General features: G+C 51.7%; 1 protein-coding gene across 1 annotated transcript; it reads right to left on the reverse strand.

Annotated features, from left to right (window-relative positions):
- Window positions 1-1,427: 1,427 nt before the first annotated feature.
- On the reverse strand, window positions 1,428-12,865 carry LOC311118824 (CD9 antigen-like; the record flags this gene model as incomplete). The annotated part of the gene is made up of 7 exons (XM_084193604.1): window positions 12,585-12,865; window positions 8,743-8,845; window positions 5,823-5,920; window positions 5,630-5,704; window positions 2,630-2,731; window positions 2,457-2,546; window positions 1,428-1,511 (listed from the first exon to the last, which is right to left on the reverse strand). Coding segments are annotated over exons 1-7 (618 nt in total), but the record flags the coding sequence as incomplete, so codon positions are not given.
- Between the last annotated feature and the right edge of the window lie 1,823 nt (window positions 12,866-14,688).

Here is a 14,688-nt window from a genome sequence, read left to right on the forward strand (position 1 = left end):
AGAGAGAGAAAGAGGAGTGGAGGAGAGAGAGAAAGGAGAGGAGAGAGAGGAGTGGAGGAGAGAGGAGTGGAGGAGAGAGAGAAAGAGGAGTGGAGGATAGAGGAGTGGAGGAGAGAGAGAAAGGAGAGGAGAGATGGGAGTGGAGGAGAGAGAGAAAGGAGAGGAGAGAGAGGAGTGGAGGAGAGAGAGAGAGGAGTGGAGGAGAGAGAGAAAGGAGAGGAGAGAGAGGAGTGGAGGAGAGAGAGAAAGGAGAGGAGAGTGAGAGGAGTGGAGGAGAGAGAGAAAGGAGAGGAGAGAGAGGAGTGGAGGAGAGAGGAGTGGAGGAGAGAGAGAAAGAGGAGTGGAGGAGAGAGAGAAAGGAGAGGAGAGAGAGGAGTGGAGGAGAGAGAGGAGTGGAGGAGAGAGAGAAAGAGGAGTGGAGAGAAAGTAGAGATGAGTGGAGGAGAGAGAGAAAGGAGAGGAGAGAGGAGTGGAGGAGAGAGAGGAGTGGAGGAGAGAGAGAAAGGAGAGGAGAGAGAGGAGTGGAGGAGAGAGGAGTGGAGGATAGAGAGAAAGGAGAGGAGTGGAGGAGAGCAGAGTGGAGGAGAGAGAGAAAGAGGAGTGGAGGAGAGAGAGAAAGGAGAGGAGAGAGAGGAGTGGAGGAGAGAGGAGTGGAGGAGAGAGAGAAAGAGGAGTGGAGGATAGAGGAGTGGAGGAGAGAGAGAAAGGAGAGGAGAGATGGGAGTGGAGGAGAGAGAGAAAGGAGAGGAGAGAGAGGAGTGGAGGAGAGAGAGAGAGGAGTGGAGGAGAGAGAGAAAGGAGAGGAGAGAGAGGAGTGGAGGAGAGAGAGAAAGGAGAGGAGAGTGAGAGGAGTGGAGGAGAGAGAGAAAGGAGAGGAGAGAGAGGAGTGGAGGAGAGAGGAGTGGAGGAGAGAGAGAAAGAGGAGTGGAGGAGAGAGAGAAAGGAGAGGAGAGAGAGGAGTGGAGGAGAGAGAGGAGTGGAGGAGAGAGAGAAAGAGGAGTGGAGGATAGAGGAGTGGAGGAAAGAGAGAAAGGAGAGGAGGAGAGAGGAGTGGAGGAGAGAGAGAAAGGAGAGGAGAGAGAGGAGTGGAGGAGAGAGAGAAAAGAGAGGAGAGTGAGAGGAGTGGAGGAGAGAGGAGTGGAGGAGAGAGGAGTGGAGGAGAGAGAGAAAGGAGAGGAGAGTGAGAGGAGTGGAGGAGAGAGAGAAAGGAGAGGAGAGAGGAGTGGAGGAGAGAGAGAAAGAAGAGGAGAGTGAGAGGAGTGGAGGAGAGAGGAGTGGAGGAGAGAGAGAAAGGAGAGGAGAGTGAGAGGAGTGGAGGAGTGGAGGAGAGAGGAGTGGAGGAGAGAGAGAAAGGAGAGGAGAGGAGAGAGAGGAGTGGAGGAGAGAGAGAAAGAAGAGGAGAGAGAGAGTTGATTGGCTGCTCTCACCATGAGGACTCCAATGCCGATGCCCACTCCTCCAATGATATGGAGTTTAGAGTTGAACACCTCGTCAATGGCCGTAGGGCAACTCTGACAGGACAACACACTGAGATTACACACTACTACAACTCTGACAGGACAACACACTGAGATTACACACTACTACAACTCTGACAGGACAACACACTGAGATTACACACTACTACAACTCTGACAGGACAACACACTGAGATTACACACTACTACAACTCTGACAGGACAACACACTGAGATTACACACTACTACAACTCTGACAGGACAACACACGGAGATTACACACTACTACAACTCTGACAGGACAACACACTGAGATTACACACTACTACAACTCTGACAGGACAACACACTGAGATTACACACTACTACAACTCTGACAGGACAACACACTGAGATTATACACTACTACAACTCTGACAGGACAACACACTGAGATTACACACTACTACAACTCTGACAGGACAACACACTGAGATTACACACTACTACAACTCTGACAGGACAACACACTGAGATTACACACTACTACAACTCTGACAGGACAACACACTGAGATTACCCTCCAATATACACTTCTACCCTACAATATACACTTCTACCCTCCAATATACACTTCTACCCTCCAATATACACTTCTACCCTCCAATATACACTTCTACCCTCCAATATACACTTCTACCCTCCAATATACACTTCTACCCTACAATATACACTTCTACCTTCCAATATACACTTCTACCCTCCAATATACACTTCTACCCTCCAATATACACTTCTACCCTCCAATATACACTTCTACCCTCCAATATACACTTCTACCCTCCAATATACACTTCTACCCTACAATATACACTTCTACCTTCCAATATACACTTCTACCTTCCAATATACACTTCTACCCTCCAAAATACACTTCTACCCTCCAATATACACTTCTACCCTCCAATATAATAGCTCGTCACTCAAACAGATGTTGCTGTAGTGGTTCTGTGTGTTACCGTGGTGATCAGGGCCTCCAGTCCGTCCTTCTTGGGGCAGGTCTCCCTGGCGCTGTCAATCACCGTGCCTGTCAGGCCGCAGCAGTTCAGCTGCCCCCAGGGAAACACAGACAACACCACTTTAGTTCCCCTATACACTTTCCACACAGCCAGACAGACAGACAGATCCTCACCCCAAAGTGTATGAGGCGTAGTGTCTCCTTCAGGGCCTCCTGCTTGGTGTTCTGGTAGTTATTGTACGTCTGCTTGTAGAACTCTGTGATGTCATCCACCACCTAGACAGAGACAGACGGGGGAGACCGGGGGGAGGAGGGAGAGAGACAGACAGGGGGAGGATAGAGAGACAGACAGACAGGGGGAGGGGAGAGAGACAGACAGACAGGGGGAGGGGAGAGAGACAGACAGACAGGGGGAGGGGAGAGAGACAGACAGACAGGGGGAGGGGAGAGAGACAGACAGACAGGGGGAGGGGAGAGAGACAGACAGACAGGGGGAGGGGAGAGAGACAGACAGACAGGGGGAGGGGAGAGAGACAGACAGACAGGGGGAGGGGAGAGAGACAGACAGACAGGGGGAGGGGAGAGAGACAGACAGGGGGAGGGGAGAGAGACAGACAGGGGGAGGGGAGAGAGACAGACAGACAGGGGGAGGGGAGAGAGACAGACAGACAGGGGGAGGGGAGAGAGACAGACAGACAGGGGGAGGGGAGAGAGACAGACAGACAGGGGGAGGAGAGAGAGACAGACAGACAGGGGGAGGAGAGAGAGACAGACAGACAGGGGGAGGGGAGAGAGACAGACAGACAGGGGGAGGGGAGAGAGACAGACAGACAGGGGGAGGGGAGAGAGACAGACAGACAGGGGGAGGGGAGAGAGACAGACAGACAGGGGGAGGGGAGAGAGACAGACAGACAGGGGGAGGGGAGAGAGACAGACAGACAGGGGGAGGGGAGAGAGACAGACAGACAGGGGGAGGGGAGAGAGACAGACAGACAGGGGGAGGGGAGAGAGACAGACAGACAGGGGGAGGGGAGAGAGACAGACAGGGGGAGGGGAGAGAGACAGACAGACAGGGGGAGGGGAGAGAGACAGACAGACAGGGGGAGGGGAGAGAGACAGACAGACAGGGGGAGGGGAGAGAGACAGACAGGGGGAGGGGAGAGAGACAGACAGACAGGGGGAGGGGAGAGAGACAGACAGACAGGGGGAGGGGAGAGAGACAGACAGGGGGAGGGGAGAGAGACAGACAGACAGGGGGAGGGGAGAGAGACAGACAGACAGGGGGAGGGGAGAGAGACAGGGGGAGGGGAGAGAGACAGACAGGGGGAGGGGAGAGAGACAGACAGACAGGGGGAGGGGAGACAGACAGACAGGGGGAGGGGAGAGAGACAGACAGGGGGAGGGGAGAGAGACAGACAGGGGGAGGGGAGAGAGACAGACAGGGGGAGGGGAGAGAGACAGACAGACAGGGGGAGGGGAGAGAGACAGACAGGGGGAGGGGAGAGAGACAGACAGGGGGAGGGGAGAGAGACAGACAGACAGGGGGAGGGGAGAGAGACAGACAGGGGGAGGGGAGGGGAGAGAGACAGACAGGGGGAGGAGAGAGAGACAGACAGACAGGGGGAGGGGAGAGAGACAGACAGACAGGGGGAGGGGAGAGAGACAGACAGACAGGGGGAGGGGAGAGAGACAGGGGGAGGGGAGAGAGACAGACAGGGGGAGGGGAGAGAGACAGCAGGGGGAGGGGAGAGAGACAGACAGACAGGGGGAGGGGAGAGAGACAGACAGACAGGGGGAGGGGAGAGAGACAGACAGACAGGGGGAGGGGAGAGAGACAGACAGACAGGGGGAGGGGAGAGAGACAGACAGGGGGAGGGGAGAGAGACAGACAGGGGGAGGGGAGAGAGACAGACAGGGGGAGGGGAGAGAGACAGACAGGGGGAGGGGAGAGAGAGAGACAGGGGGAGGGGAGAGAGACAGACAGGGGGAGGGGAGAGAGAGAGACAGGGGGAGGGGAGAGAGACAGACAGACAGGGGGAGGGGAGAGAGACAGACAGACAGGGGGAGGGGAGAGAGACAGACAGACAGGGGGAGGGGAGAGAGACAGACAGGGGGAGGGGAGAGAGACAGACAGGGGGAGGGGAGACAGACAAGGAGGAGGGGGCGGAGACAGACAAGGAGGAGGGGGCGGAGACAGACAAGGAGGAGGGGGGCGGAGACAGACAAGGAGGAGGGGGGCGGAGACAGACAAGGAGGCGGGGGCGGAGACAGACAAGGAGGAGGGAGTGGAGACAGACAAGGAGGAGGGGGGCGGAGACAGACAAGGAGGAGGGGGCGGAGACAGACAAGGAGGAGGGGTTGGAGACAGACAAGGAGGAGGGGAGAGACATACAGAGGGGATGGGGGAGACAGACAGGGGGAGGGAAGAGAGAGATGGGGAGGGGGAGACAGACAGGGGTCGGGGAGACAGACAAGGGGGAGAGAGATAGCCAGGGGGAGAGAAGAGAGACAGAGAGGGGAGGGGGAGACAGACAGGGGGGAGAGGAGAGAGACAGAGAGGGGAGGGGGAGACAGACAAGGGGGAGAGAGATAGCCAGGGGGAGAGAAGAGAGACAGAGAGGGGAGGGGGAGACAGACAGGGGGGAGAGGAGAGAGACAGAGAGGGGAGGGGGAGACAGACAAGGGGGAGAGAGATAGCCAGGGGGAGAGAAGAGAGACAGAGAGGGGAGGGGGAGACAGACAAGGGGTAGAGAGGAGAGAGACAGAGAGGGGAGGGGGAGACAGACAAGGGGGAGAGAGATAGCCAGGGGGAGAGAAGAGAGACAGAGAGGGGAGGGGGAGACAGACAGGGGGGGAGAGGAGAGAGACAGAGAGGGGAGGGGGAGACAGACAGGGGGGGAGAGGAGAGAGACAGAGAGGGGAGGGGGAGACAGACAGGGGGGGAGAGGAGAGAGACAGAGAGGGGAGGGGGAGACAGACAGGGGGGGAGAGGAGAGAGACAGAGAGGGGAGGGGGAGACAGACAGGGGGGGAGAGGAGAGAGATGTGAATGGAAAGATGCTAAGGTTTTGTATTGAGCTGAAATAGAATGTATTGATGGTCTGTCCACACAGTTAGCAGGAAACTATGCAAGCACAACAAACAGTTTAACAGCCTCTGACTGTGTGTTACCTACCGTGTCTTTGTTGGAGAGGCCCCAGATCCCTGCTGCTACCTCCACCCCAAAGATCAACAACAGGAAGAAGAAGAACTGGAGAGAGGGAGGGGGGAGAGAGAGAAAGAAAGAGAGAGACAGGTTGTGAGGAGTTGCGGTTCTCTTTCAATGAAAAGCCTGTTCTAAATGCATCATCATCATTAATGATACTCACCAGTCCGAGCATACAAGGTGATTCTTTAATGGCTCCACAGCAACCCAGGAACCCAACAACCATCATCAACGCCCCCGCAGCGACCAGAATATACACACCTACACCATACACACACACCAAACACACACACACCACACACCAAACACACACACACACACACACACACACACAGTGAATAACTGCTTTAACCGTTACAAATTATTTCAAGGCTGATGTTGAAAGTTTTTCTCCAGTCTCACTCGGTCACAAACCACAAGCTGCTGCAAACGGATGCGCACGCACGCACGCACACACACACACACACACACACACACACACACACACACGTGTTTGGTACTGACAGATCCAGCTAGAGGAAGTGGTGTCTTGGTCAGCAGATCATGGTGATGTCAGAACAACAACTCCTCCCACTAACGGATCCTGAGACGGTTATTAACATGGTTGTCATTTCTCTAACCCTGGTGACATAGCAGCCCTCTCTAACCCTGGTGACATAGCAGCCCTCTCTAACCCTGGTGACATAGCAGCCCTCTCTAACCCTGGTGACATAGCAGCCCTCTCTAACCCTGGTGACATAGCAGCCCTCTCTAACCCTGGTGACATAGCAGCCCTCTCTAACCCTGGTGACATAGCAGCCCTCTCTAACCCTGGTGACATAGCAGCCCTCTCTAATCCTAGTGACATAGCAGCCCTCTCTAACCCTGGTGACATAGCAGCCCTCTCTAACCCTGGTGACATAGCAGCCTTCTCTAACCCTGGTGACATAGCAGCCTTCTCTAACCCTGGTGACATAGCAGCCTTTTCTAACCCTGGTGACATAGCAGCCTTCTCTAACCCTAATAGGTCTGGTGACATAGCAGCCTTCTCTAATCCTGGTGACATAGCAGCCCTCTCTAACCCTGGTGACATAGCAGCCCTCTCTAACCCTGGTGACATAGCAGCCTTTTCTAACCCTGGTGACATAGCAGCCTTCTCTAACCCTGGTGACATAGCAGCCCTCTCTAACCCTGGTGACATAGCAGCCCTCTCTAACCCTGGTGACATAGCAGCCTTCTCTAACCCTGGTGACATAGCAGCCTTCTCTAACCCTGGTGACATAGCAGCCTTCTCTAACCCTGATGACATAGCAGCCTTCTCTAACCCTGGTGACATAGCAGCCTTCTCTAACCCTGGTGACATAGCAGCCCTCTCTAACCCTGGTGACATAGCAGCCCTCTCTAACCCTGGTGACATAGCAGCACTCTCTAACCCTGGTGACATAGCAGCCTTCTCTAACCCTGGTGACATAGCAGCCTTCTCTAACCCTGGTGACATAGCAGCCCTCTCTAACCCTGGTGACATAGCATCCCTCTATAACCCTGGTGACATAGCAGCCCTCTCTAACCCTGGTGACATAGCAGCCCTCTCTAACCCTGGTGACATAGCAGCCCTCTCTAACCCTGGTGACATAGCAGCCCTCTCTAACCCTGGTGACATAGCAGCCCTCTCTAACCCTGGTGACATAGCAGCCTTCTCTAACCCTGGTGACATAGCAGCCCTCTCTAACCCTGGTGACATAGCAGCCCTCTCTAACCCTGGTGACATAGCAGCCCTCTCTAACCCTAGTGACATAGCAGCCCTCTCTAACCCTGGTGACATAGCAGCCCTCTCTAACCCTGGTGACATAGCAGCCCTCTCTAACCCTGGTGACATAGCAGCCCTCTCTAACCCTGGTGACATAGCAGCCTTCTCTAACCCTGGTGACATAGCAGCCTTCTCTAACCCTGGTGACATAGCAGCCCTCTCTAACCCTGGTGACATAGCAGCCCTCTCTAACCCTGGTGACATAGCAGCCCTCTTTAACCCTAATAGGTCTGGTGACATAGCAGCCCTCTCTAACCCTGGTGACATAGCAGCCCTCTCTAACCCTGGTGACATAGCAGCCCTCTCTAACCCAGGTGGCATGATGATACACCCTCCAACCCTACTAGGTCTCACCCACTGGACAGCAGTTATAGAAAGAAAGAACATCTTTCTGTGACAGTTTTTCAGAGAAAAAGGAAGGGAAACAAAATGATAGAAACAACGCTGACCCTTGACCCCTGTCCTTGACCCCTGTCCCTGACCCCTGTCCCTGACCCCTGTTCCTGACCCTGTCCCTTGACCCCTGTCCCTGACCCCTGTTCCTGACCCTGTCCCTTGACCCCTGTTCCTGACCCCTGTTCCTGACCCCTGTCCCCTGTCCCTTGACCCCTGTCCCTGACCCCTGTCCCTGACCCCTGTTCCTGACCCTGTCCCTTGACCCCTGTCCCTGACCCCTGTCCTTGACCCCTGTCCCTGACCCTGTTCCTGACACCTGTCCCTGTTCCTGACCCCTGTCCCTGTTCCTGACCCCTGTTCCTGACCCCTGTCCCTTGACCCCTGTCCCTGACCCCTGTTCCTGACCCTGTCCCTTGACCCCTGTCCCTTGACCCCTGTTCCTGACCCTGTTCCTGACCCCTGTTCCTGACCCTGTCCCTGACCCCTGTCCCTTGACCCCTGTTCCTGACCCTGTTCCTGAGTAGAGAATGAAGTGTGTGTGTGTGTCTTAGAAACCTGTTTTTGGACCTTAGAATTTCTAACAGACATGATGATACCACTCGCTGTGAGGAGAGATTTTAGGGTGTAGGGGTTCTGGTTAGGGGTGAGAAGTAGGCTTTAAGGTGTAGGGGTTAGGGGTGAGAAGTAGGCTTTAAGGTGTAGGGGTTAGGGGTGAGAAGTAGGCTTTAAGGTGTAGGGGTTAGAAGTAGGCTTTAAGGTGTAGGGGTTAGGGTGTAGGGGTTAGGGGTGAGAAGTAGGCTTTAAGGTGTAGGGGTTAGGGGTTAGGGTGTAGGGGTTAGGGGTTAAGGTGTAGGGGTTAGGGTGTAGGGGTTAGGGGTTAGGGGTGAGAGCTCAGTCTTACCGGTGAAGAAGACTGAAGGAGAGTCCTCTCCACTGAATAGTCCCTCCGTCCGAGAGTCAAAACGCAGCCACAGCCCCACAGCCAACACTCCTGTTCCTGCCAACTGACACACACACACACACACACACACACACACACACACACACACACACACGTTAGAAACAGTGCAGACCTGTCCGACCAGTCAGTATGACGTCAGCTTCAGTATCTGTCAGAACTTTCTAGGAAACTGCCTTCAGGCAGCTACATCCATAATAAAATAACGAGAACCACATACCGGACTTTTTTAAGAGGGTCGTTAGCAATTGAGTTTTCCAGAGTATTTTCCTGCGCCTACCTAGCTCCAATTCTAGACGTCGGATTAAAACAAGACTATAGGGTCCTTAAAGTGACCACTGTGCTTAAAACATGTCGGATTGACTAAGTTTGTAGGTGCAACAGTTTTTACTAAATGTATAATTTATCGCTCTCACGTGCTAATTTCTGTCCATTAAGAACCAATGATGTGCTGCCTTTTCGTAGCATTTATGACAACGCTAACATCTTTTCAGCCTAATCTCAAAGTTCTATCTAACCGGGTGGAGCAACTCAGTTGCTCGGCAACAACACACCTGCAACATGCTGCCAGTTCTAAGAAGTGACTGAGATCAAACCTAGTCTACTGTTGATAAAGAAATGTGTGAGTAAAATATGACTAAAATGTCACACCCTCAGTTAAACTAATAATGTCTGACTAATTAGTAGACTAGAGCTTAGAGAGTTAATCAGATGGGTTTAAATCCCAGCAACAGAGTACGATTGAAACCAATAACAGGAAACTGGTCCCAAAACACACAGGGAAAGGAGAGTATGAAAAGGATTCAGAATATTGTGAGGACGGTGATATCTAAGGAATGCAGCCTGCCCGAGCAGGGAGCTATGATAAGAACGTGTGTGAGTAGGTGTGTGTGTGTGTGTGTATATGTGTGTGTGTGTGTGTGTGTGTGTGTGTGACCTGATGGTCAGGAGAGCAGAGGAAAACATGAGTTAAACCCAGTGGAAATATACAGCCTACAGCAGGGTGGGATTGTTTCTCTGACGTGTGCGTATAAAAAATATTGTACGACCATTTTGTTGCATAGCGCTCTCATGAATAAATATGCTGACCATTGCCGGATTGAGTCTTTGCTTAATTTATTTAAACTAAGAGATTTACAACCTTTTGGGAATTATCCTAAGACTTAAGAAGTAGTTGGCTTCAACCATTGAGATAACAGAAATCTCATGACAACTGTAAATAGCTAGCTTGTGGATGTTGACCTGTTTAAAGGTCTTGCTCACATTGGCTACGGAGAGCGTGATCACACAGTCATCCGGAACAGCTGGTGCTCTCATGCATGCTTCAGTGTTGCTTGCCTCGAAGCGAGCATAAAAGGCATTTAGCTCGTCTGGTAGGCTCGCGTCACTGGGCAGCTCGCGGCTGGGTTTCCCTTTGTAGTCCGTAATAGTTTGCAAGCCCTGCCACATCCGACGAGCGTCAGAGCCGGTGTAGTTGGATTCAATCTTAGTCCTGTATTGACTCTTTGCCTGTTTGATGGTTCGTCGGAGGGCATAGCGGGATTTCTTATAAGCGTCCGGGTTAGAGTCCCGCTCCTTGAAAGCGGCAACTCTGCCCTTTAGCTCGGTGCGGATGTTGCCTGTAATCCATGGCTTCTGGTTGGGGAATGTACGTACGGTCACTGTGTGGACGACATCATCGATGCACTTATTGATGAAGCCGGTGACTGATGTGGTGTACTCCTCAATGCCATTGGATGAATCACAGAACATATTCCAGTCTGTGCAAAACAGTCCTGTAGCGTAGCATTGAGCGAGTCACTGGTACTTCCTGGAGAGTCACTGGTACTTCCTGGAGAGTCACTGGTACTTCCTGGAGAGTCACTGGTACTTCCTGGAGAGTCACTCAGCCGCAGCCTCAGACATTTACATCATTTACATTTACGTCATTTAGCAGACGCTCTTATCCAGAGCCACTTACAAATAGGTGCATTCACCTTATAGCCAGTGGGACAACCACTTTACAATGTTTTTTTGTATTTTATATATATATATTATTATTATTAAAAAACATTTTTTTGGGGGGGGGCTAGATTACTTTATCCTATCCCAGGTATTCCTTAAAGAGGTGGGGTTTCAAATGTCTCCGGAAGGTGGTGAGTGACTCCGCTGTCCTGGCGTCGTGAGGGAGCTTGTTCCACCATTGGGGTGCCAGAGCAGCGAACAGTTTTGACTGGGCTGAGCGGGAACTGTGCTTCCGCAGAGGAAGGGGAGCCAGCAGGCCAGAGGTGGATGAACGCAGTGCCCTCGTTTGGGTGTAGGGACTGATCAGAGCCTGAAGGTACGGAGGTGCCGTTCCCCTCACAGCTCCGTAGGCAAACACCATGGTCTTGTAGCAGATGCGAGCTTCAACTGGAAGCCAGTGGAGTGTCCCAACACGCAATACACACACACACACACACACACCACACCGCTCTCACACACCCACACCAGCCATCAACACACCGCTACACCACACACACACCATTACACCAGAAAATTGCCGTAGTTTCTCCCTGGCTTTCTCTACTGTTACAAAACAGCTACCTGGATTACATGTCACACACAGTCAGAGAGAGTGTATCACAAGCACACCTTACTAACCATGGGAAACAACCACACAGTCAGAGAGACACCTTACCAACCATGGGAAACAACCAGACAGTCAGAGAGACACCTTACCAACCATGGGAAACAACCAGACAGTCAGAGAGAGTGAATCACAAGCACACCTTACTAACCTAGGGAAACAACAAGACAGTCAGAGAGAGTGTATCACAAGCACACCTTACTAACCTAGGGAAACAACCAGACAGTCAGAGAGAGTGTATCACAAGCACACCTTACTAACCATGGGAAACAACCAGACAGTCAGAGAGAGTGTATCACAAGCACACCTTACTAACCATGGGAAACAACCAGACAGTCAGAGAGAGTGGATCACAAGCACACCTTACTAACCTAGGGAAACAACCAGACAGTCAGAGAGAGTGAATCACAAGCACACCTTACCAACCAGGGAAACAACCAGACAGTCAGAGAGAGTGAATCACAAGCACACCTTACCAACCTAGGGAAACAACCAGACAGTCAGAGAGAGTGAATCACAAGCACACCTTACTAACCTAGGGAAACAACCAGACAGTCAGAGAGAGTGAATCACAAGCACACCTTACTAACCTAGGGAAACAACCAGACAGTCAGAGAGAGTGAATCACAAGCACACCTTACCAACCAGGGAAACAACCAGACAGTCAGAGAGAGTGAATCACAAGCACACCTTACCAACCAGGGAAACAACCAGACAGTCAGAGAGAGTGAATCACAAGCACACCTTACTAACCTAGGGAAACAACCAGACAGTCAGAGAGAGTGAATCACAAGCACACCTTACCAACCAGGGAAACAACCAGACAGTCAGAGAGAGTGAATCACAAGCACACCTTACCAACCAGGGAAACAACCAGACAGTCAGAGAGAGTGAATCACAAGCACACCTTACTAACCTAGGGAAACAACCAGACAGTCAGAGAGAGTGTATCACAAGCACACCTTACTAACCTAGGGAAACAACCAGACAGTCCAGTCTGATTCAGCCTCTCTATGTTAATCATTCTCTTTTCTCACTATGGTCAACAAACACCTGGCCACCAAACTGCTGATAACATTGTAAAAGATAAGAGAGAATGTGGCAAAAGAGAGAGAGTGTGAGAGTGGACTCAGTAGAGAGAATATGAGACAGAAGGTAGATATCTCAGAGCACGTACCCAGAAGAGGAAGTTGAACATGAACATCAGGTATTTGATGCATTTGATCCCTCCGACGACTCCCATGGTCAAATACAACACGGGTTTGGTGGTGGAGAGAAATATCCCAGAGAGTTAAACCTACGGTTACCACTTCTTATTTAAAGACAAAGCGAGAGTTAAACCTACGGTTACCACTTCTTATTTAAAGACAAAGAGAGTGAGTGAAAGGAAGCGAGAGAGAGAGGTCTGTGGAGAATTCCTGAGCCACACCCTCACCTGTTCTTTGTTAGTGAGTGAGTGAGTCAGGGAGGGAGGGGCTTGACTAAAGCTTACTATAAACTCTAAGCAGACACAAGATTCGGAGTGTTGCAATGTCATTTTACGTCGTTACCGGCATTCAACATACTTTTTTTACTACCTGGAAATTGAGACATGCCATATCATTCCTTCCGCAGCTGTGGGGGCAGAGTTTTCCACTTGGTTCCATGATCTGATCTATAAACTATATAGGCTATTCATCAAAGTAGTCTATTTTTGCATTAATGACCAAATAGAATCTCAGTGACTGTTCAAACAGTAAACCAAACAACACGACTCCACCCAAAAAGGTATTTAGTTTAGAAGTAATAACTATTGTGAAAGGGTAGAACCTGCTGTAACCAGCTAGTTAACCATGTGCTTTTTATCTCCATGACCAAAACATGACCTTCTATTTTTAGCTGATATGGGAATGAATCCACAAGCAGCATATCAAACTGGGATGTTTACAGTATAAGAATATGTGCCAGCGCATACTCATTATTTGTAAATCTGATTATTTTACATGGAGATGTTGGAAGCTAAAAAGGCTAACTAGCTAGCTCTGTTTTTAGCCAGGCTGCCAGCTAACTAGCTCTGTTTTTAGCCAGGCTGCCAGCTAGCTAGCTCTGTTTTTAGCCAGGCTGCCAGCTAGCTAGCTCTGTTTTTAGCCAGGCTGCCAGCTAGCTAGCTCTGTTTTTAGCCAGGCTGCCAGCTAGCTAGCTCTGTTTTTAGCCAGGCTGCCAGCTAGCTAGCTCTGTTTTTAGCCAGGCTGCCAGCTAGCTAGCTCTGTTTTTAGCCAGGCTGCCAGCTAGCTAGCTCTGTTTTTAGCCAGGCTGCCAGCTAGCTAGCTCTGTTTTTAGCCAGGCTGCCAGCTAGCTAGCTCTGTTTTTAGCCAGGCTGCCAGCTAGCTAGCTCTGTTTTTAGCCAGGCTGCCAGCTAGCTAGCTCTGTTTTTAGCCAGGCTGCCAGCTAGCTAGCTCTGTTTTTAGCCAGGCTGCCAGCTAGCTACTACTAGCAAGGGAAGGCGACTATTCCTTGCTTTTACAAAATGAAAACACTTTGCCATCGCCTCCTTATGAATGGGAGTGGGAGCGGCGAGGATATCATGTTATCAAAAGGTGTCCCCTACTCCAAAATCCCACTCCACCCTCATGCACACACATAGATCAACTGAGGGAAGGCTGTAGTAACCTTAAAGGGGTCTACAGACAATACGCAACCAGGGCCGACGGGGCACAGCGCAGTGTTGCAATGTCGTTCTTAGGGCCGAAAGGGGCACAGCGCAGTGTTGCAATGTCGTTCTTAGGGCCGAAAGGGGCACAGCGCAGTGTTGCAATGTCGTTCTTAGGGCCGAAAGGGGCACAGCGCAGTGTTGCAATGTCGTTCTTAGGGCCGAAAGGGGCACAGCGCAGTGTTGCAATGTCGTTCTTAGGGCCGAAAGGGGCACAGCGCAGTGTTGCAATGTCGTTCTTAGGGCCGAAAGGGGCACAGCGCAGTGTTGCAATGTCGTTCTTAGGGCCGAAAGGGGCATAGCGCAGTGTTGCAATGTCGTTCTTAGGGCCGAAAGGGGCACAGCGCAGTGTTGCAATGTCGTTCTTAGGGCCGAAAGGGGCACAGCGCAGTGTTGCAATGTCGTTCTTAGGGCCGAAAGGGGCACAGCGCAGTGTTGCAATGTCGTTCTTAGGGCCGAAAGGGGCACAGCGCAGTGTTGCAATGTCGTTCTTAGGGCCGAAAGGGGCACAGCGCAGTGTTGCAATGTCGTTCTTAGGGCCGAAAGGGGAACAGCGCAGTGTTGCAATGTCGTTCTTAGGGCCGAAAGGGGA

Source organism: Coregonus lavaretus, assembly GCF_964263955.1.
Source record: "Coregonus lavaretus genome assembly, contig: HAP1_SCAFFOLD_3774, whole genome shotgun sequence".
NCBI lineage: Eukaryota > Metazoa > Chordata > Actinopteri > Salmoniformes > Salmonidae > Coregonus > Coregonus lavaretus.